We start from the raw sequence: 24,256 nt of genomic DNA, 5'->3' as shown, positions 1-24,256 counted from the left end.
AGAGAGATATCTTCCTCTTTTCACATATTTAGGGTATGTGCGTGTTGCCAATATCAGGTGATCAAATTACCCAGGATACTTAGGCTATTCCCAGCATATGAGTAAAATCTCTCTGAGGATTTTACCAGTAAAATCAGATTCTGAGCATCAGAATCAAGCTCTGCCTGCTGTCTGTGATAAAAATAAAATATATCAATATTCAGTATTTGATTTATCCAACTTAAAAAGAACGTGTAGCCATGAAAACAACAAATAAAATATATAAAAACACTACGCTGTGTATTAATTTAAACATTTTATAATTTGACAAATGTAAGAATAAAAGTGTTCATCTATATTAAATTAAAAAAAATAATGCTTTACATAGTTGCCTGATTGTACTGTTGGCCATGTAATATTATGTGATGCAGTATGATTTGTACCTAAGTAGCTTACTGCCCATTCTTAATAAACTTGCTGAGGGCATTTTAACCATACTATAAAAATATGCTGTATCCCATTCTTTCTGTTGATACCGTCAAGAGTCTGTAAAATGACTTTCGGGCACTGTCACAGCATGCTTTTCTTGAAATACTGATCCAGCTGGGCAGAACCATTTTATACTATCACACTTGATTTCCAAATAAAAGGCTGTTCCTGGGTGGTCCCATAAAAAGAAACACAAATAATCCTTCAACAGACTACATCATACTTCCAAAAATATATTTACAGTCTATTACAAAGATTACAAATGGAAGTGTCTATGAAATGGAAATATTGTAAATGCGATTTAGTATTTTCTTTTTAAGGAAACATCTTAGAAATGATCTTTTTTTTCTAACAATCAAATAAATAAAATGCCATAAAATAACAATGTACAGATATCTGAATGAGTGTAAAGTAACAGAAGTATAAGAGAAAATCTGTTTGTGTTTTCTGCAGCCATCTTTGGTCCTATATGGTAAAATACATAATGTAGCATTGAAATACCTGTTTTTGTGATCCTCTGCAAGTAAAATAGAAAAATATAGTGCATTTTCAACATATTCAGAGCTCACTACAGAGAAATGTGTGTACAAAACAAGACAGTATAAATAAAATTTACACACTTTACACGGAAACATTTACAATTTCTGTGGATGCCCACATAATCAAAGAAGACCAATTTCTGATCCCTGGGATCTTTCTTTAAGCAACCCGAATCTTTTCGGAAGGACAGAATTCTACATGATGGGTCATCCACCATCTAACATATTTTACAAATATATCTCTTACTCTAAAGATATGCACAGAGGGAATATCTAGAAAGACACAATTCATTATTGCTTCTGGTAGACAGAAAAAAAGACGAAAACCGCTTTCGTCCTATAGTTACCTACTTAAAAAACAAAAGTACTAACCTATTTAACATCTGATGCAGTTTAAGGGGCTGGTTTACTATACTAGTACATTTTGCTTCAGTCTGTGTTTACTTTAAATACCCAAGTCAGGTTTGTGGGAATTTAAAAAGGTTGGACATTTCCTTGAACCTGATTAGATATTTGAAAAAAAACACAGTCTACACACAGAAAATGACTCATTTAGTTAACCAGTCCTAAGGTGTGGGTGTTTTAACATGTCAAACTCTTTAAAACATAAGAGCTACCCTTTTTCACCCTGATATATAAATACAAAATCTAAAACCATACAATCAAATAGGAATTGCATTCAACAAGATCTTGTACAAAATATAATTTGGCTATTTCAAATTGTTGTAAAAAGAAAAGAAAAAAAGCTGATTTCTCAGTCACCTTGCATTTATCGCAGGCAGTGAAAGGTTTAGACAGTGACTTTATCACAATAGTCTTTTTTTTATTAAAATTGACATTCGCATAGGGAAGGCTTGATACTTTACAGTACTGTTTCTTGTATGTATTTTAGGAGACCCTGTTTTTCAGAGAATTAAATAACTCTCAATTTAGCAATTTATAAATCACATAATGTTTTCACTGTGTAAGCTGTATCAAAGGTGCCATGGCCGCACTGAGTGCCATTATTGCTTTGTATTCAGCAAGTCTTTAGAAAATATCTAAAAATAAACAGTTATTAACCTGCAGATTTTACTCACCAGCTGATGATTTACCAACATCTACATAGATATCTAAGATGCCTAAATAACAGCATTCGAAATATAACTTGTAATCATGCCAAAGTCTCCTAATCTGTGTGCAATTAAACATATTTACCCTCAAAAGAAAATCTAAGGAGAATAACACATTAAAAAATAAGGTTATATCATAAAACACAGCTTAAGGAAAATAGTTTGCCGTATTTACCAACAATCTTGAGATTTTGTCCAACAAATATATTCTTTTTCAAAATTATTTATGTACAGTACATTTGAAAAAAGTTCATTGGGCAAAAAGGAGGTTAGAGAGCTCTATTTTGTTGTTTTTGATCAGGTAGTACTTTGTTATTACTGCTGTTTTCCTTGCCACGTAGTTTGATCCAATTTCTCACTCAGGTAAGGTCCGGTGGCACTTAGGAGTTCAAGTCTGTAGGTGCTTGAGGATCTAGTTGGTTTTCTTCTACTGCAGAAAGCCGTAGTACAGAAGGCTCAGTAAACTGAGCATATTCTAGCAGCAGTTATTGTATAGTGAAGGCCAGTGCTGTTATCTCATAGTCCTTCCTCCCTCTGTAGGGAGGGCTGTCTATCACACCTGTATCCCGCTTCCATGAAGGTGTAACATTTGTGCTCTCATAGTCTGAATACTGCTCATGATTTTCTTTTGGTGGCCGACCAATGAAATCCCTAGGCTCATGACATCACTGTGGAGACAAACATAGTTTTAAGGCTCCTTTTAGATATGAGGTATTTCAAAAACAAAAAAACATGCAAAATCTGGTGCAGCTGTGCATAAAAGCCAATCAGCTTCTGACTTCAACTTCTTCAGTTAAGCTTTGATAAAAAAAACTGGAAGCTGACTGTCTTCTAAGCAGAGTAGCAGCAGATTTTGCACTCTCCAGTTTTAGTAAATCAACCCCACTGTATCACAGGCTTTTTTTATGGACCTTTACAGCCTGTGTCAGTGGACTTTGGACTCAATGGGCAAATGCAGCTTGCTTTTGACATCAATATAAAATGCTTCTGAGATCATTCAGGAATTATTGAAAGTTTCCTTTGACTTCCCTGTGCATTTGACTTGTTTCAAGCTGCTTTTGAGCTTCCATGGACTTGTATGGCAAGAGAAGTGAAAAAAAGCCCATCAAAATAGCCCACGGCAGCAAGGAACTGTGCAGGTTCAGGAAACATATACTGTATATAACAGACAGAGAACCTGCATGATTATTAGTATAGGCAAATACATGTCTAAACTGCAATTGCCATCTAACAATAAAACAGTTAAACACTCATTACCTTGCGAGATATTTGCTTGTTTTCTTAAAGAATATAAGGTTTAGCATGTCCCATACATTTTAATGTATTGAATGACATAATATTTATTGCACAGTACAGAATACTATTAAGCAGACCATACGTTTGTAGAATTCTACTCAAATTATTTTGCTTTAACAATGGTCATTTGGTTTTATAGTCATTAGGTCATACTGACATTCACTATCAACTGCAGTGATGAGAGAATTCGAAGGAATGGGATAGAACATTTTTCTCGAACACATTTCAAATAGTGTGTGTGGTTTCTGCTCAGAATCGAATGTTAAAATAAAACATTTTATTCTGAAGAACCTTTGAACAACATTTCTTATAAATGTTCAAAAGAATATTTCTATGAATGATCATTCAAATATCTACTAGTGTATGGCCAGCTTTATGGTCTGCCAAGAAAAAAAAAAACACTGATTACATGATTGATAGATTACTTAATTAAACCAATAATCCCACAACCATTATATTAAGCTTACTTGATAGTCATCCTGGCCACAGCATCAAGGGAATTGTATCCTGCTGAACTGAAATTTTCCTTATATCGTTCCATCTTAATAGCTTCTAGCCACTCTCCAACTGAGCAGAATGTTGAGAAATCAAGGGTGTTTTGGTCCAATAGTGGGCTTACAGGCCTAAAAATGATTGTTAAAAAAACTAAATTAATTTCTCTAATTCTTGTTAATCCAATTCATAGTGATGTGCTTAATGAAAGAAATATGTATAAATACATAAGTGGTCCATATAAGGGAACTTGGTGTGGTGTTATTCACTTTAAGGTCATTACAGAGGACAAGGGGGCACTCTTTGCCTCTGCTGAAAAAGAGACTTAACCTCCAAATACAGAAAGACTCATATAATCCAGAAGATCCTTGTTATGCATGGGTGAAAGATTGCACTGGCAAGTTTGCCACTTGCTGGTGGTTCAGTGGATGCTGTTATTACTGCTCTGTAATAGTAATGATGAAACACAAATCTATCTTTCTACCCCTCACCTTACCCCTTCAGTCTCCTATCGCATTACTAACCTACTAAGCGACATATCAGCATGGATGTCACTTCACTTCCTGAAACTCAATGTTTCCAAAACTGAGCTCTTAGTATTCCCCCCATCCCGTGCCCCCTCCCCTGACTTCTCCATCAAGATCAATAACACAATCATCAGTCCCTCCCCTCATGCCAGGGTACTAGGTGTAACCCTAGACTCCCATCTGTCCTTTCAGCCCCAAATCAAATCACTGTCCAAATCTTGTAGACTTCACCTCCGCAACATCTCCAAGATACACCCGTTCCTAACCACGGAAACCACTAAGCAACTTATTCACTCCCTTGTTATATCTTGCCTTGACTATTGCAACTCCCTCCTCATTGGCCTACCGAATCGCAGGCTAGCCCCTCCTCAGTCTATCATGAACGCTGCTGCCAGACTTATCCACCTTACTAACCGTTATGTATCTACCACCCCTCTCTGCCAATCCCTCCACTGGCTTCCCATTGCCCAACAGATAAAATTAAAAACATTGACAATATCGTATAAAGCCATTTATAACTCTGCCTCAAATTACACCGACGATCTTGTCTCCAAATATCACCCAAACCGTACTCTCCGCTCCTCACAAGACCTCCTGCTCTCTAGCTCCCTTGTCTCCTCCTCCCATGCTCATCTCCAGGACTTTTCCAGAGCTTCCCCCATCCTCTGGAACACTCTACCACAATTTATCAGACTATCGCCTACTCTGCTCACTTTTAGGCGATCTCTGAAAACCTCCTCAAGGAAGCCTATCCTGCCCTCAGCTAATAATGGAATCTTCTTCTCTTCCAACCAGTCCATCCCCCACAGTTACTACCTTTTGTACCACTAGCCCCTCCTTCCTAGATTGTAAGCTCCAAGGAGCAGTGCCCTCCTATCCCTCTTGTATTGAACTGTATTGTTGCTGTATTGTCTCCCTTTATATTGTAAAGCGCTGAGCAAACTGTTGACGCTATATAAATCCTGTATAATAATAATAAGTATCTACCAAAGAAATATCAAGGAAAATGTCTCTTTTGTCCAGCCTGCCTCTCACATGAGTTGTTTAATAGCATTACACAAAAATAAGCCAGAAAGGAGCAAATCCACACAGTAATAACATAATGACATCACTGCTACAATATTTGGCAGGATTAGGATTTTATGCTGCCGCACAAAATAGGTTAGTAACCAGTTTCTCTGAGATATCAGTGTCTTTTTCATGCATGCCTTTCTCAAGCAAAAGTCTCTAAAACATGATAGGGTACCTAACATGGCGTTTCCTTTACATGGCAGCGTCTTACATGACCATTTCCCCAACATGTCAGTCTTTCTGGCAACATTGCAGTCTATCTGATAACATGGCAGCACTGGAAACACACATAATTACTAGTATTTGTGCAATTGGGGGCAAAATATTTTCCCTGAGATCCTCCAGTTCTTCAACTCACTGTTTTTGCAAGGTTTTAACTTTTTCATACTTACTCAACACCAACTATTTGCATATTTATAGCTTAAACCAGGGATCTCCAAACTTTCTAAACAAAGAGACAGTTTACTATCCTTCATACTTTTGGAGGGCCAGGTTGTTGCCAGTGAAGGTAGAAAATGTCCCAATGCCTCAGGTGTGATGTTCAGTTGCAAAGTGCCTGTGGTTAGTAAGAGGAGGAATAGAGCTCTGTCATGGGCATTACTAGGAGGAATAGTGCCCTATCGTTGGTGTCAGTGGGAAGAATAGTGCCTAAAATCAGTGGGAGGAACAGTGAACCAAGGGCCAGATGAAGGCTAGAAAAGGGTTGCATTCAGCCCTCAGGTTGCAGTTTGGAGATCACTGGCTTAAACAACTGCAGGAATGTAATATTAAATTTGCTAAAATAAGAAGATGATAAATATATTCTACAGTTTATGCTGCTTGCAATATTAAAGTGGTATTAACCCAAAAACAAAAATATAATAGATTTCAACTTACTAATCCTTAGATGTGGTGGCTGCATTATGCTTTTTTTTCTTTATTGCACCTGGTGATCCAGCCAGTAACACACTTCTTGTCTTAAGCAGCCAATAGAGAAATTTTGCAGCAGACTGATGAAAGGAAAAAAAAAAAAAGACTTGATTCCCCCATCCATATATTCGATATCAATGGGGGAATTCTCCCTGCTGTGTCATTGTATTCTGACAGCAGGGAGACTGCCCTGCCTACACTGATGAGCGCTGCCAGCTATAGACTGTCCTGTTCAAATGGGGAAAACCCAACAGGGTGGTTGTACAGAAGTCAATCAGTAGATCCTCTTTTGTACAACCAAAGTGTCCATATATGGATCAAAATTTAGCCAGTCCCTGCTGAACTGGCTGAATTTCGAACTATATATAGCTGGCTTTAGGGTGTCTGCATTCTGGATGAAATGGTAGACACCTTTGGACAGCATCATTGTCAGTCTGGGGAGGGTAGTGTTAAACTAGCAGATTTAGATGGACTTGCATTACACATTGAAGCTGAACTCCAGCTAACACTTTATAAGCAGTTATAGAAAATGTTTATTTTTTGGGGGGATAAAGGTTTTACATAATTTAATAAAAGCTGACCATTGTAATTACCTCTGTCAGTGTTCCATGGTTTATCTCTACCCTCAAATTGCTACGTGTTTTGTTAAACAAAGTTGAAAAATAACAGACTACTGGCTGAATGACCAGGTGAAAATAAAGGAAAAAAGCCTAAAAAAATAAAACTAATGCAGCTCCCACATCTAGGAATTTGTGAGCTTCAATTTAACACATTTCTGTTTTTATTTTTAATACCACTTTAAGTTCAGTTAAAGATTTCTTCAAAAATACAAACATTATTGATCAGAAAATGTGTAAATCTTCACTCTTACGTGTTTATATTTGAAAAGGCACTTCAGTTTAATGAAAACATAAGTTATTGTTTTAAAATTAGAAGCTGCTGGATTGAATATGTGCACTTTCTTTCTTTGCACAGAAAGAACTGCTAATCTTTTAGATGATATAGATTTGGGTGGAAGCCAAGCTCCCAGTATATTTGTGACCTGTGGAAGCAAACTGTAGTACATGGAGGAACAGAGGAAATACAAACATGCACACCATGCATACTGCATACCTGCTGTAAATCAAACCCAGGAGTCTACAAAGAAACCAACCTAACCACTCTCAAATAGATGTTGTAGACACACACTATTCTTACATTTTTTAACAGTTCTCATGGACATGACTGCTTTTCCTCAGCAATCATTACTGTTTAGCGAATGGTATTAGAATTATTTTTTTGCTGGCAAATTTACCTATTTAACGTGTATAACTATTTACTTGATGGTGATATTTCTTACCATTAAACTTTGGACCCAGCAAGTATAAATATTGCTTATCCCAGCTTAGTAAAGAAAATGAAAAAGTATAGATACTATTATTTTAAGAGTTTGTGTGTTACAAATTTTATATTGTAATGTTAGCTAGCTGCACAGGATACACATAGTACATAATACACACATTATACACTTTGTGAGAATATGTAAATCCTATACTTAGAAATTAAATGTGCTTTTAGGCAACTTTGTAGGACTGAAATATTTAAGTATTTAGGATAAAAAGGCAAAATAAAATTCAGTCCCTTCTTTATTTTAAAATTGACCAGTCTGTAAAGTTATGTTTTCAACATCTGAATCCAGTAGATGCATGCCCTGATTGGTGACTGTACCTAAGGTGCTAATAGTAAATGGTAGATTAGGCTGATATATTAAGGATTTGGCTCAGAATATCTTAGCTTTTAGAATATTTCCAAACCAAATAGCTGGTTAAACATATGAATATCTTTTAAACATTGTTATTCAAATATGTATGTGTGATTGAACATGTGTGATGTGTAAAAAGAAATCAACTCACATTCTACCTAAGGCTCAGTTCACACCTATGCAGTTTGCGTTTGATTCTCCCCTGCAGTGCCTTTTGTGGTGTATTTCGCAGGCACGTTTTTGACAAGTTTTTTCCATTTAAATGGGGGGGGGGGGGGTTGGCCAACTTGTTGCTGGGCAGTTTAAAAATGGAGATGCATCAAAAACACATTAATATGCACTACATGTGTTTCTGCAGCAATTCCATTTAAGTCTATTGAACCAAAGCACACCATTTTGCATTGAAAAAAATCCCTGACCCTTTCCAAAAATTGCACAGGTTGAAAATGCGGAGATGCAAACTTCCTCCATAGGAAATCATGTTAAATGGACTGTAGTGCATTTCTTCATAATGCAAAATACATCGCAAAACACTTAGGTGTGAACCTAGCCTAAGGCTTAGCTTAAGTGGTTGTACAGGCTGAAGGTTTTTTACCTTCATGCATTCTGTGTGCAGCAGTTCTCCCAGCCCCCTCAATACTTACCTGAGCCTCATCGCATTTTAGCGATGTGCATGACAGCCTCAGCAGTCATTGGCTGAGACTGCGGACGGAAGCCATTGGCTGCTGTCAATCACAGCCAGTCAGCCAATGAGGAGAGAGAGGGGGTGAGGCCAAGCCACGGCTTCGTGTGAGAATCCGTGCTTGCTGTGGGGGAACCCAACAGGAGGGAGGAGCCAGGAGAGCCTGCGGGGGACCCGGGAAGAGGAGGATCTACGCTGCTCTGTGCAAAGCCACTGCACACAGCAGGTATGTATAGCACGTTTGTTATTTAATTTGATGGACCTACGCTCTCTCTCTTTCTCTCTCTCTTTATATATATATATATATATATATATATATATATATATATATATATATGTTAAAAGCACAATGCAGTCCTTGATACCACTGATGAGGAACAGGACTTAAAATGTCTCTATAGCTAAGATTTAAAACAATATACTAATTTCCATGTAGTATTTCAATTATTTGTAACCTACTTCTATAAATCTAAACAATCTTGAAGCTATGAAAATTAACTTTTTGAAGAATCTCACACATTTACTACCCTGAATAATGTGACACATACATAGTTGCCAACTGTCACGGATTGTCCGGGACGGTCACAAATTTTAAAGCCCTATCACAACTGGTCTTCGTCCTGGGCTCCATCTCGAAAATAGGAAATATTCCCTGATTGTGTGTCCCCTATCCCGGACGGCCGGTGCCACAATTCTTGTGCTTCTGAACAGAGAAACGAGAAGACGGATCACTCCTCCTCCCCTTTCCCTCCTCACCCAGCAGCTCTGTCCAGGTCCTCTGACTGAAGACTCCCAGTGAGGCTTGGCACCATGAGTGGGTGGGAGGGGGAGTGACCAGCCTCGCAGATAATCGTGCCCGGCTCCTCCTTTTACCTAGGGCAGAGTGAGCAATGAAGGGAAGTGCTGTGGTGGTGGGACGTATGTATATGTAGCATGTGTAAATGTAGTAAGTGTGCATGCAGGGTTGCCAACTGTTTATATGTTTAGGGACAGTTTGTAAATTTTAGGCATTGTGTCTGCTGTCTCTGTCCATCCTTTGTGCCATGTCCACAGTCTCTGTCCATTACTTCTGCCGTGTCCACAGTCTCTGTCCATCCCTTACGCCGTGTCCGCAGTCTCTACCCATCCCTTGCGCCATGTCCGCAGTCTCTGTCCATCCCTTGTGCCGTGTCCGCAGTCTCTACCCATCCCTTGCGCCGTGTCCGCAGTCTCTACCCATCCCTTGCGCCATGTCCGCAGTCTCTGTCCATCCCTTGCGCCGTGTCCGCAGTCTCTGTCCATTACTCCCGCCGTGTCCACAGTCTCTGTCCATCCCTTGCGCCATGTCCGCAGTCTCCGTCCATCCCTTGCGCCGCGTCCGCAGTCTCTGTCCATCCCTTGCATCGTGTCCGCAGTCTCTGTCCATCCCTTGTGCCGTGGTACACAGTCTCTGGCCATTCCTTGTGCCATGTCTGCAGTCTCTGACCCTCCCTTGTGCCATGTCTGCAGTCTCTGACCATCTCTTGTGCCATGTATGCAGTCTCTGACCATCTCTTGTGCCATGTATGCAGTCTCTGACCATCTCTTGTGCCATGTATGCAGTCTCTGACCATCCCATGTGCCATGTACGTAGTTTCTGATCATCTCTTGTGCCAGGTACGCAATCTTTGACCATCCCATGTATGCAGTCTCTGACCATCTCCTTTACCATGCCTGCAGTCTCTGACCAACTCCTGTACTATGCCTGCAGTCCCTGACCAACTCCTATACTATGTCTGCAGTCCCTGACCAACTCCTGTACTACGCCTGCAGTCTCAGACCATAGTCCTGTACTATGCCTTCAGTCTCAGACCATAGTCCTGTACTACGCCTGCAGTCTCAGACAATAGTCCTGTACTATGCCTGCAGTCTCAGACCATAGTCCAGTCTCAGACAATAGTCCTGTACTGTGCCTGCAGTCTCAGACCATAGTCCTGTACTATGCCTGCAGTCTCAGACAAACTCCTGCACTACTCCTGCAGTCCCTGACCAACTCCTGTACTATGCCTGCAATATCAGACCACAGTCCTCTACTAACTACAGTAACCTCTAGAAACCAATCAATAAGCTGTAATAATGTGCTGTAACCTCTAGCAACCAATCAGTGAGTGTGAAGCAGTTCTTTATGTTTATATTAAGTTTTTTTTAGATACGCCTATGATTGTGTTTATTTGTTTCTTTGGGATATTGGGGTAGAGAGCATGGGGGGGGGGGGGTTAAGAGAATCTCAGACTTTGTTTAACTACACCCCTTTAAGCCACGCCCAACATTTAGCGTAATTTAAGCCACACCCATTTGCTGGCGCAGCGTCACACCCATGAATGAATGTCCCACCCCTAATTAACATACTGCTCTGGCTACACTGTCTTTCTGGTCTTACAGGAAAAAAAATGGCCCTAAATTTTTTTTTTTTTTTAATGTTGGCAACTATGCACATTTTAACTATGCCCTGTGAGTAGGCACTGCTGTTTCACACATTTTACAGAGCCTGGCTTCTGAACTAAAGAGTCAGTGCAGGAATCACAGCTTGCAGGCAGCAAGGTACCATGAGATATGTAGTCCTTAGAAACTGAAAGCAAACAGCAGCTGCAATGCACAGAGGGAATCCAGGACGTTGTGGAAATTGATAGTCAGCAGACAGGCAGAACTCACACGAAGCTTATATTGGATTGTCTGTCAAAAATAATTATTGTTGATGTTATAAAATGAAAGTGTATGCTATGATTATAGATTTAATCTTTAGTTCAATAGCGCCTATTAGCAATTATAGAATGAATATAATTATACATTATCCACCCAATTTTTCTAACCCCGTTCAAAATGGGCAGCACAGTGGCTAAATGGTTAGCACTTCCGCCTGGCAGTACTAGGGTTGTTGGTTCAAATCCAAGCCACGGCACCACCTGCCTGGAGTTTGCATGTTCTCCCTGTGCCTGCATGGGTTTCCTCCGGGTACTCCCTCCGGTTTCCTCCTACACTCCAAAGACATGCTGGTAGGTTAATTGGCTCCTGTCTAAATTGTCCCTAGTATGTGTATGTATGAATGTGACTTAGGGACCTTAGATTGTACACCCCTTGAGGGTTAGGGACTGATGTGAATGTACAATATATATGTAAAGCCCTGCGTAAATTGACGGCGCTATATAAGTACCTGAAATAAATAAAATGTATAAAATGAGTAGAAGTAGCTCATATAAATAATCTGTAATAATGCAGACTTTAGGCACTACACTGCCTCTTTAAGGATTGCTCAGTTTTAGAAATACATCATTAATGTAAGGATTAACATAAGTCACTAATGGAAAAAAACTATGAGCATGATGGAAATGTGAGGGGTTATATCTGGCTGGCTACAACTTGTTTGCTAGTGTCCAATCTCCTTTAAGCTGAAGTATAACCCTCTTGAATCAGAATCAACCCGGTGTCCCCTAATGTATGATAAAGAAATAAAACAGTGCTAAATAAAGAACATACACCTTTGTTCAGCCAGCGGTGTAATTTTGGTTGTGAAGGGAATGTAATAGATTGATATCAAAATGTATATATTTTTGATTCTATAAATAACTTTTTTTCCATATTCTACAGTTTCAAAGGCACTTTTTTTCTTTTTCCATGAAACATACAGCTTAAATGAACTTGTTAAGCTGCTTTTTAAAACTTTAAGTAACATCCAACTGAAATCCTTGGACTCAGAAATTATGTTAGAAGAAATAGAAATAGCACTGAAGGAGACAGCGGCGGGGAAAAGCCCGGGTCCAGATGGGTTTACTGTTAAATACTATAAAAAATATAAAGAGTTACTAATACCCAGATTGAAGACATACATGAACGCTCTGGGAGATGAGTTGGAAATTAGGGGAGAGTCCTTACAGGCCAATATAGTTTTAATTCACAAGGAAGATAAAGACCCTTCTCAGTGTGCAAGTTACAGACCTATTGCGCTGTTGAATGTCGACACTAAATTGTTTGCAAAAGTTCTGGCAAACAGGCTTAAGGTCATGTTGCCAGAAGGGATCAAGTGGGGTTCGTCCCGGGAAGAGAGGGTAGAGACAACGGATTAAGATCATTGTTGCTTATACAAGAAGGAAAAAAAGGGAAGACCCCAGTAATATTATTGTCAATTGACGCAGAGAAAGCATTTGATAGAGTGAACTGGAGTTTCATGATGGACACCTTGGTGGAGATAGGGCTGGGGGATAGAATTAGGAAGTGGATTGGTAATTTATATAAAGGCCCCACAGCCACTGTCATGGTAAATGGAGGAAGATCGAAGCTCTTCAGGATGTCAAATGGAACAAGACAGGGATGTCCCCTATCCCCATTGTTGTTTGTTTTGTCCTTGGAGCCATTGTTGTCGATGATAAGAAAGAATATCAATATAAAAGGAATAAAGATAGGTGACAGAGAACATAAGGTAGCGGCTTACGCGGACGATCTGTTGTTTTACGTTGGAGACCCTCGTATTTCTCTACCAAACTTAATGAAAATACTGAAGGAGTATGGGGAAATATCAAACTTGAAAATTAATCCAACAAAATCTGAAATTTTAAATATAAATCTTAAAAATAGTGAAAAAGAAAAAATACAAGAAGAATTCCCCTTTGTGTGGAGAGAGAAAGAATTAAAGTATCTTGGGGTAAAATTGTCTGCTTCAAATAATAATATGTATAAGATTAATTATATTTCACTTTTAAACGAGATAAAAGAGGAATTAAAGAGGCTGGGAACTGGAAACCCGTCTTGGATGGGCCGTATAAATTTGATAAAAAAGATAATCTTGCCCAAAGTTTTATATAAGTTTCAAATGATTCCAATTAAACTCCCAGAGGTTTTTTTCAGGACACTAAGGAAAATGTTGTTGGGGTATATATGGAGGAAGAAAAAACCGAGGGTACGCTATGAAACGCTGACTAGAATTAAAGAGAAAGGAGGCCGAGGGCTCCCAGATTTTAAGAGATATTATAAAGCGGTCTTGATTGCGAGAATTTTTGATTGGACTCATAACCCAGGGAAAAGTTGGGTTAAAATTGAAAATATATTGAGTGGGTCCAATCTACATAGAATTATATGGATTCCTACACATTATAGAGGTCTAGACGTTAACACAAGTGTGTACACTTTTATTGTTTTAAAAGTCTGGGATATGTTATTCAGACAAAAGGGTTGGGTTTTCAACTCACAGTTAATGCCACTTAAAAATACAGATTACTTTGTACCTGGGAAGGAAGACATCACAGGGAATTGGATTATTAAACAGGACACACAACTGAGAGATATAATGGTGGGTGGGGATCTTGGATCTTATAGAGAGATGGAGAAATTAAAGGGAGAGGTTTTTAGCAGAATGGACGAGGTCCGATATCACCAATTAAAACACTTTTTTGAGAGTCTTCCAAAACAGGTGAGAATTAGAAAGGAGTGGAATTTATTTGAAAGTTTATTAGATACACGGGGAGATGGGAGACACGGAGTTGCTAAAATATATAGAATTTTAACGGCACTAGACACTGACACAAAGTTAACTTATGTAGAGAAATGGGGAAAAGATATGGGTAGGGAGATAGATGATGAACAGCAGAGGAAAATGTTTAGATTAACTCACGAAAATATTAGTATGAGAGAAGTAGAATTAAATTATAAGTGTTTAGTTAGATGGCACATTGCACCGATTGTAGAGCACAAGATGAATGGGGAGAACTCTCCACTATGTTGGAGAGGTTGTGGAGAAGTGGGTACACTATATCACATATGGTGGGAATGCTCAAAGATACAGGTGTTCTGGGGGAAAATCGTACATTTAATGAGGAAAATTACTAAGATCGATATTAGATTGGATCCAGAATTATGTCTTCTTCATATCTCTGAACTTACAGTGAGATCATATAAGGATTCAGGGATTTGGTATTTTTTGAGTGCAGCTAAAAGCTTGATCCCTAGGTTTTGGAAAAAAAGGGAGGTGCCGACGGAAGAAGATTGGTTTATCAGAATGAATCAGTTATGTGAGATGGAAAGACTTTATTATACACATATAGATGGCATGGAGAAGTACTATAAAAAATGGGGAAAATGGGAAGAATTTAGATAGAAAGTGAAATATACTTGATTTATACTTCTTGAAACGAATAAGGTATACTAGAAATGAGTTTTAGAAAGAAAAGGATAATTTTTCTTTTTCTTTTTGTGTTTTTTTTTTTTTTCTCTCTCTTTCTCTCTCAGATTAGATAAGAAAAGGCAGAGTGGGCGGGAGGGGGGAGGGGGGTTACGAGGATGGGTGTGGGTGGGGGAGGAGTTTAGGAGGGTTTTAGGGTTGTGGGAATTAAATAAATTACGAGGAATATAATGATCTTTTTATGAAGAAAATGTTAACTATTTTTGATTGAAAACGAATATATATTTATATAAAAAAAATGAACTTGTTATTGGTATGTACATTTTCACATTTTTTTAAATGTCAAATGTCCTCAACTCCATCTACAGCCACTTTACTGGCCACAGAAATAAAAGAAACAGTGACAATTGTAACAGAAGACCAGAAGTACCTTTTAAAATGGGATGTGATTGGACAGTCTGCTGTTGACTTCCCTACCATGTGTAAAAGGCAATATGGCAACATGCAGTGGGGGAAGGGGGGGGGGTAACAAGGGGTTTGTGGACAGGGCGGAGCTACATTTTTGTTCATGGATTATATTCTATGAGGATTTTTTTTAGATTATTGCTTACTTGCAGTGTTTATCATTTCCATAAATAGTTTTTTTTTGTATTCGCTTGCAATGTGGCTTTAACATTTAAAGAAATTTTGACTAATTCAGCAAAAGTTAATACCCTAGTCCAGTCCCCATCATAGCCATACTCTCTTCTGGCAGTGTCTTATTACTGTCACACTGTCTGTCCAATCTCTCCCCTTCCTACATAATAATTTATGTAGCTGCCAGGGGAGGAGTGAAGGTGAATATGATCACTTGTTTGAGTGGCAGCTCTAAGTCTGCAGTGGTCGCTGCCATCACATCCAAGATGACAGCACCTAGGAGCAGTCTCAAGGCATCTGGAATTGTTTGCTGGTCAATAAGATGCATAAAATACATTTAATGCACATATAATCTTATGGGAAGATTGCTGTGAAATAAACAGTCTAGCAGCATTCAAATACTCTATACTTCCACAAAAATACAGCACACAATGATTGCTTTTAGAAAATAATTACAATGAAACCTTGTGCTTTGACTAAGCATTGTATCTTGATCAGAGTTAATAGTCCTTTACAAGCACATCTTCATGCCCAGAGCTGCACACACTTTTAGACACGTGTTCACATGTGCCTACTGGATGCCTGTAACTATTATAAATGCAGCCTCTAAAGCAGACAGTACATAGTTCATAGAAGCAATGGGTTTTAACCAGCGGCGGACTGACAACTCATGGGGCCCCCGGGCAATAGGGGATCATGGGGCCCCTGTGTGCTTGCCCACACTCAAAGCACACCCAAAAAAGCCTATAAAAAGGTACCAGGGGCATTTCATGGGGCCCCCTACTGACCCCGGGCCCTCTGGCAGTGCCCGAGAGCTCGAATGGTCAGTCCACCCCTGGTTTTAACATGCACTTTATCCCCAGTGAGATATGAAGCTGCTCTAACCTGTGTTTCATTCACAGTACTGCTTTCATTTAGCATGCTGATAAACACAGACTGTAAGCACTTGAGGACCTGTGTCTAAAGGCATCAGCTGCATTAGCAGGGAAAAGAAGTGTATGCAAAGGGGCCAGAACAACCAATTTGTAATGCATATAGTTCTAGATAAATGAAGCTTTAATAAGTTAAACAGTTTTACTACTGATGCCAAGCAACTACACTACACTCAGTCTTTTCTCTCTCAGGTTCTAGACCCCAGTGGTTTATTAGAAGTCTGTGATCTCTCACTGACCTGTAACTAACATAAGCAATAAAAAAAGCTGCTATCGATATCATCCTGGCTCAAGCTGTCTGTCCACCACTATTCAGGAGAAACATAAACAAATGGAAAGGGACTTTTGCCGAGTGAGTAGAATCAGTAAACTCTACTGCAAAAAAATGGATTACCATATTATAGCTATTTAAATATTTACACGGAACTTGTATAAGGCGAGGGATAAAGAAGAAACATATGTCAATTGCCATGCAGTTGTAAAGAGAGTAGAGGCTTTTCAGGCATATATATTACATGGCTGAAGTCCACACAGGTATATCTATAATTACATGTATTGTCAACTATGCAGAACACGTTGTAGCAGGACATGATAAAAGTCCTAGAATCCTTGTGTGGCTACATATTGATAGTTAAGGAACACTTTTATTATTCCTACAAAATATATAAAAAGGTGAAAAGCAAGTAGATTGATGCAATGAGCTTGGTTTTACTAAAAGGAAAAGCAAAGGAGCACAGACCAAGAGCTAGGATAATGATTGTTATGCTTACGCTGCAGGTTTACATGAGCACATGTAGATGTACATGAACCCAGCAATCATCCATCCCTTAAGCTAGTGTTTCTCAACTTTTTTTTTTACCTTTTTTTGACACACAGTACTGTGCAAACATTTTAAGCAGGTGTGAAGAAATATTGTAAAGTAAGGATTCTTTTAAAAATATATATACAGTCATGGCCGAAATTGTTGGCACCCTTGATATTTTTCCTGAAAATCAAGTATTTCACACAAAAAAGGTATTGCATTAACACATGTTTTGCTATACACATGTTTATTCCCTTTGTATGTATTGGAACAAATATAAAACAGAGGCAGAAAAGCAAATATGACATAATGTCACACAAAACCCCAAAAATGGGCTGGACAAAAGTATTGGCACCCTTAACTTAATATTTGGTTGCACACCCTTTGGAAAACATAACTGAAATCAGTCGCTTCCTATAACCATCAATAAGCTTCTGACACCTCTCACCCGGAATTTTGGACCACTCTTCCTTTGCAAACAGCTCCAGGTCTCTCTTATTGGAAGGACACCTTTTCCCAACAGCAATTTTAAGATCTCTCCACAGGTGTTCAATGGGATTTAGATCTGGGCTCATTGCTGGCCACTTCAGAACTCTCCAGCGCTTCTTTGCCATCCATTTCTGAGTGCTTTTTGACGTATGTTTGGGGTCATTGTCCTGCTGGAAGACCCAGGATCTTGGACGCAAACCCAGCTTTCTGACACTGGGCCCTACAGTGCGACCCAAAATCCTTTGGTAATCCTCAGATTTCATGATGCCTTGCACACAGTCAAGGCACCCAGTGCCAGAGGCAGCAAAACAACCCCAAAACATCATTGAACCTCCACCATATTTTACCGTAGGTACTGTGTTTTGTTCTTTGTAGGCCTCATTCCGTTTTCGGTAAACAGTAGAATGATGTGCTTTACCGAAAAGCTCTATCTTGGTCTCATCTGTCCACAAGACGTTTTCCCAGAAGGCTTTTGGCTTACTCAAGTACATTTTGGCAAACTGTAGTCTTGCTTTTTTATGTCTCTGTGTCAGCAGTGGGGTCCTCCTGGGTCTCCTGCCATAGCGTTTCATTTCATTTAAATGTCGACGGATAGTTCGCGCTGACACTGATGCTCCCTGAGCCTGCAGGACAGCTTGAATGTCTTTGGAACATGTTTGGGGCTGCTTATCCACCATCCGGACTATTCTGCGTTGCAATCTTTCATCAATTTTCCTCATCCGTCCACGACCAGGGAGATTAGCTACAGTGCCATGGGTTGCAAACTTCTTGATAATGTTGCGCACTGTGGACAAAGGCAAATCTAGTTCTCTGGAGATGGACTTGTAACCTTGAGATTGTTGATATTTTGCCACAATTTTGGTTCTCAGGTCCTCAGACAGTTCTCGTCTCCTCTTTCTGTTGTCCATGCTTAGTGTGGCACAGACAGACACACAATGCAAAGGTTAAGTGAACGTCTCTCCTTTTTATCTGCTTTCAGGTGTGATTTCTATATTGCCCACACCTGTTACTTGCCCCAGGTGAGTTTACAGGAGCATCACATGCTTGTAACATTCTTATTTATCCGCAGTTGTGAAAGGGTGCCAATACTTTTGTCCAGCCCATTTTTGGAGGTTTGTGTGACATTATGTCGAATTTGCTTTCTTTCCTCCCTTTTTTTGTTTTGTCCCAATACACACAAAGGGAATAAACATGTGTATAGCAAAACATGTGTTAATGCAATACGTTTCGTGAGAAATACATGATTTCCTGGAGAAATATCAAGGGTGCCAACAATTTCGGCCATGACTGTATATATATTTTTTTATCAATTTACAAAATGCAAAGAGCGAACAGAAGAAAAATCTAAATCAAATCAATATTCAGTGTGACTACCCTTTGGCTTCAACCCAGCATCAATTCTTACACTTGCAAAAAGTCAGGAATATGGTATGATTGGAGTCAGTTGTATGATTATACAATTATACCAAGCAGGTGCTATTGATCATCAAATTCACATAGGTTGAAAAACAGCCATTAGCTCAAACAGAAACAGCTGTGCAGGAGGCTTAAAACTGGGTGAGGAACAGCCAAACTCTGCTACTAAAGTGAGGTTGTCGAAGACTTTCATGTCACTGGTCATACATCATGGCAAGACTAAGCACAGCAACACAAGGTAGTTATACTGCATCAGCAAGGTCTCTCCCAGGCAAAAATTTCAAAGTAGACTGGGATTTCAACATGCGCAGTTCAAGCTCTTTTGAAGAAGCACAAAGAAACGGATAACGTTGAGAAACATAGACACAGTGATCGGCCAAGTAAACTTAATGCAGCAGTTGAAAGACACATCATGTTTTCTTCCTTTCGACATCAGAAGTTGTCCAGTAGTGCCATCAGCACAGAACTAACAGAAGCCAGTAAAACCTAGCTACACCCATCTACTATCCAGAGAAACCTAGCCAGAAGCAGTCTTCATGGGGCAACTGCGGCCAAAAAGCCATACATCTGATGTGGAAAGAAGGCTAAGTGACTCAACTATGTACAAAAACATTGGAACTGTGGTGCAGAAAAATGGCAGCAGGTGCTCTGGACTGAAGAGTCAAAATTTGAAATATTTGGCTGTAGCAGGAGGCAGTTTGTTCGCCAAATTGCTGAAGAGCAGTACAATAATGAGTGCGTGTAGGCAACAGTGAAACTTGGTGAAGGTTCCTTGCAAGTTTGGGGCTGCATTTCTGAAAAGAAGTTGGATATTTGGTCAGGATCAATGGTGTCCTCAATGCTGAGAAAGACAGGCAGATATTTATCCATCACACTACACACCATCAGGGATGTGTTTTATTGACCCCAAATTAATTCTGCAGCAGGACAACAAATTATATCAATAAAATATTCTTAGGGTAATGCAGGAAACCCAGCAGAACCCCAAAAATGAACAGGGAGCAAAGTTAAAGTCTGCTACTACAACAAAATAGGGTGTGGGTCACAGTACCAAAATATAACTATAAAACAAAATAAAAGGGAAAGAGACCCTAAAAAAGAGGTAACAATCGTGATCCAAGTAGTTTGACTAAGTAACAAATTTTATTGAAGAACCATGAAAAAATCAACAAAATTAAAAAGATTTTTCAGTACAAAAATATACACCTCCACCCATCACCATTAAGAGTTTGAAAATGTTGTCAATAAAACCAAAGATTCCAGGCTGAAGGTGACTTAAGACTGATGTCTGACCTTCAGCTATATCATGTCTTATATTATGAACCTCTGTTCAAAAACTGAGCATAAAAATATTAAACAATTTATCAAATTGAAAGGAAGAAAATGATAGGACATAATGCTGAGGATATCAGCTCCTTTGCAACACTGTGTAAACCTATCTCACATATATGCAAAACAGCTAATATAATGTATCCAAATAGTAACTGTGAAGCAAAGGGAAATATTGCGAATGGACAGAGCAGGATGAAAGGCTGGGTAGTAGCACTTGACACGCAGCTGTTTGCTGATGGAAGTATTTTTTTGAGTTTGGGCAAGGACACAGGGGCCCCATGATCCCCTATTGCCCGGGGGCCCCATGAGTTGTCAGTCCACCCCTGGTATCAAGCCAACACATATTATGGCAGTTAGCTTATGCAGAGCAGTAAATGGCTTTTATGAGAAAGAGCACATACATAAGAATGTCCCTTAAACCCAATATGAGATAAAGACGGTCCGGCTGATAATTTGGAGGTGTCACAATCTCAACAATATGGACCCAGACCCAGGGTCACAGAGGCTATCTGCACATAAGTTGGAGACATGGACCCTGTTATGCCAGAAGTCTACATCTGACAGGTGACAAATACTGTGTAAACTGTCTAGGAGTTGCTCCATGTTCACAGGGAGGCAGCATTAAGCCTCAACTACTTTCAGCGTGTGGCTCTGAGTGAACTTGCAATTAGAATGCCATTGTGCGGACATGACCTTATCAAGTCTCTCCTTAGTCTTCTACATCTGGGTCCATATTGTTGAGAGTGTGACACCTCCAGATTATCAGGATGGTCTTTATCTCATATTGGATTTAAGGGACATCTTATGTATGTGCTCTATATCATAAAATCAATGTACTGCGCTGCATATGGGCTAAGCTAAATGCCATAATATATGTGTTGGCTTGATACTTTTATCAGCAAACAGCTGCGTGTCCCAGCCTTTCATCCTGCTCCGGCCAATTTTTCCCTATGCTTCACAACTACTGTTTGGATACATTATATTAGCTGTTTTACATTTATTTGAGATAGGTTTACACAGAGTTGCAAAGGAGGTCCTATCATTTTCCTCTTTTCCAGTTGATACATGGTTTTATCTTTTCATGCTCAGTTTTTGAGCAGAGGTTAATGATATCAGGTAAGATGCTCTTAAGTCACCTTCATTATGGACTCTGGTTTTAATTGACAACGTTGCCAAACTTTTAATGGTGATGGGTGGAGGTGTATATTTTTGTGCTGAAAAATCTTTTTCATTTTGTTGATTTTTTCATGGTTCTGCAATAAAATTTGTTACTTAGTCAGACTACTTGGATCACAATAGTTACCTCTATTTTAGGGTTTCTTTCCCTTTATTTTGTTTTATAGCAGGACAAAGACCCAAACATACAGCCAGGGTAATTAAGAACTAATTTCAGCATAAAGAAGAACAAGGAGTCCTGGAATTGAAGGTTTGGCTCCCACAGAGCCCTCTTAGCATCATGGAGTCTGTCTGGGATTACATGAAGAGACAGAAGGATTGGAGGCAGCCTACATCCACAGAAGATCTGTGGGTAGTTCTCCAAGATGTTTGGAACAATCTACCTGCCAAGTTCCTTCAAAAACTGTGTGCAAGTGTACCTAGAAGAATTGATGCTGTTTTGGAGGCAAAAGGTCACACCAAATACTGATTGGATTTATCTTCTATTCATTTACTTTCCATTTTGTTAATTGGTAAAAATAAACTATTAACACTTCTATTTATGAAAGCATTCCTAATTTACAGCATTCATACCTGCCTAAAACTGTTGCACAGTAAATGTATATATTTAGAAAACACAATATATTTATAAACTTTGTGTATAGATATTTCAACAACTTTTACCTGTTACACGTGTTCATTGGAGTTTTCAAACTGTTGGGATTGCGAATCATTTTGTCAAGAATACCAACAATTTGTTCAAATTTGGGCCTTTCCCCACGTTCCTTCTGCCAACAATCTAACATCAGTTGATGAAGACCAGCAGGACAGTCCATTGGTGCTGGTAACCGGTAACCTTCTTCAATAGCTTTAATGACCTAATAATTGAACAGATATAAAACTATATAAACATCAATTATGTTTTAGCATTGTAGCATACCTAACAAATTGATGAATCATGAATTACTGTGTGCATATAGTTTATTCACATATAAGGTCTCATTGGCCATCACTGCTGAAGCCCACCAGTATTACTGCCGATAATGATCGTTAAAGAATTCTTTAACAAAAACCCAAAAATGTATATATATTGTATCTGGTGGCTGTATTAGGTTTTTTTTAGGCTTTTCCCCCTCTGTTTTCACCTGGTGATCAGGCCAGTAATCCACATCATGTATTAGAGAGCCCCTAGTCTGGATGAATGAGTACAGGATACCTTAGGAAAGCAGCATTGTCAGTCATGGGAAGGGGATTGTCATCTGGACTAGCAGATTTAAATACAATAAACAAACTGAAGCCAAACCACTGCTAACATTTTATAGGCCGTTACAGCAAAAAGGTTTTTTTTTCCTTTTGGGATAAAGGTTTTACATAAATATAACTTAGCATTGTAAGCACCCCTGCCAGCATTAAATGGTTTGTCTCATCACTGTAACTGATACATCTGGCAAGGGACCTTGTTCTTTTGAAAAACAACAGACTTGCTGGCCAGATCACAGATGAAAATAGAAGAAAGCAAGCATAAAAAAAGAAACCTAATGCAATCATCACATCTAAGGATTGGTAAACTGCAATATAATAAACGTTTGCTTTTGGGTTTATTACCACTTTAAGTAAACTGCATGTAACAGCAAAAGTCACAAGACAGATTTATACTGGTGCTGGATACTCATTAACCACTCAATACTTATCATGGATACAATGGTAGAGCCCTATGAGAAGGCAGCAAAGCCTGGGAAAAATACGTAACTTTTGATGTCACTAGAGATTTGTTTCAGAGGAAATCAAATATTTTAAAGGTTGAATTTAATGAATATATGTCTTTTTTTCCAACATTTGTAACCTAGCAACTGTATATCTGACCAAATACCTTATCCATTATTCTTAAAATACAACTCTACTTTTTCTAATGCATTTTATATAATTAGGGCCTGTCCAGAAATATAACCAGACATTTAAACTGTATTTATAAGAGGAGTAACTAAAATCTGCAGACCTCTGCTGGTATCCATCTACATAAATCCTTGACAGCCCTCTTTTTTGTTTAATTAGCATACCAGAGGCACGAACAGAATATGACAGAACAATACAATGCAGGGGCGGACTGACAATTCATGGGGCCCCCGGGCAATAGGGGATCATGGGGCCCCTGTGTCCTTGCCCACACCCATAAAAAGCCTATAAAAAAGGTACCAGGGGCATTTCATGGGGCCCCCTACTGACCCCGGGCCCTCTGGCAGTGCCCGAATGCTCAAATGGTCAGTCCGCCCCTGATACAATGAATAGCAATTAAAAAGCAATGTTTCTATATTCTGTGCAATGTGCAAGGTGAACAAACAGATAGCATACAAGGCAGAAAGCAGATACATTTGGGACACCTTACCTCCTAAAGTGCCAGTAAAGTTATAACAGCCAAGAGGAACAATTAAAAAAATACATTGAAACAGAAGCAGAAATCCTGTTTTTCACAGCCATTGGACCATGATGTCATAGTCTCTTCAGCTTTGACACAAGGGCCCTGCCCTTCTCA

At 39.1% G+C, this 24,256-nt stretch overlaps 1 protein-coding gene across 8 annotated transcripts in view; it reads right to left on the bottom strand.

The window, feature by feature from the left end:
- Positions 1–688: 688 nt before the first annotated feature.
- The window catches only part of EPHA7 (EPH receptor A7), a 272,280-nt gene continuing 248,712 nt past the window's right edge, over positions 689–24,256 (bottom strand). For all 8 annotated transcript variants that reach the window (XM_089665376.1, XM_089665379.1, XM_089665380.1 and 5 more), the window contains 3 exons: positions 22,411–22,604; positions 3,883–4,038; positions 689–2,787 (listed from right to left, as the gene is read on the bottom strand). In XM_089665376.1, the coding sequence (XP_089521502.1) occupies positions 2,673–2,787; positions 3,883–4,038; positions 22,411–22,604 (465 nt within the window). In that variant the 3' untranslated portion in view covers positions 689–2,672. The remainder of the gene's footprint in view (positions 2,788–3,882; positions 4,039–22,410; positions 22,605–24,256) is intronic.

This window comes from Staurois parvus, unplaced genomic scaffold (assembly GCF_062004578.1).
Source record: "Staurois parvus isolate SC_StPar_1 unplaced genomic scaffold, SC_StPar_1.0 ptg000048l, whole genome shotgun sequence".
NCBI lineage: Eukaryota > Metazoa > Chordata > Amphibia > Anura > Ranidae > Staurois > Staurois parvus.
The sequence above is the reverse complement of the archived record's forward strand: the minus strand, read 5'-3'. Positions and strand labels throughout refer to the sequence as shown.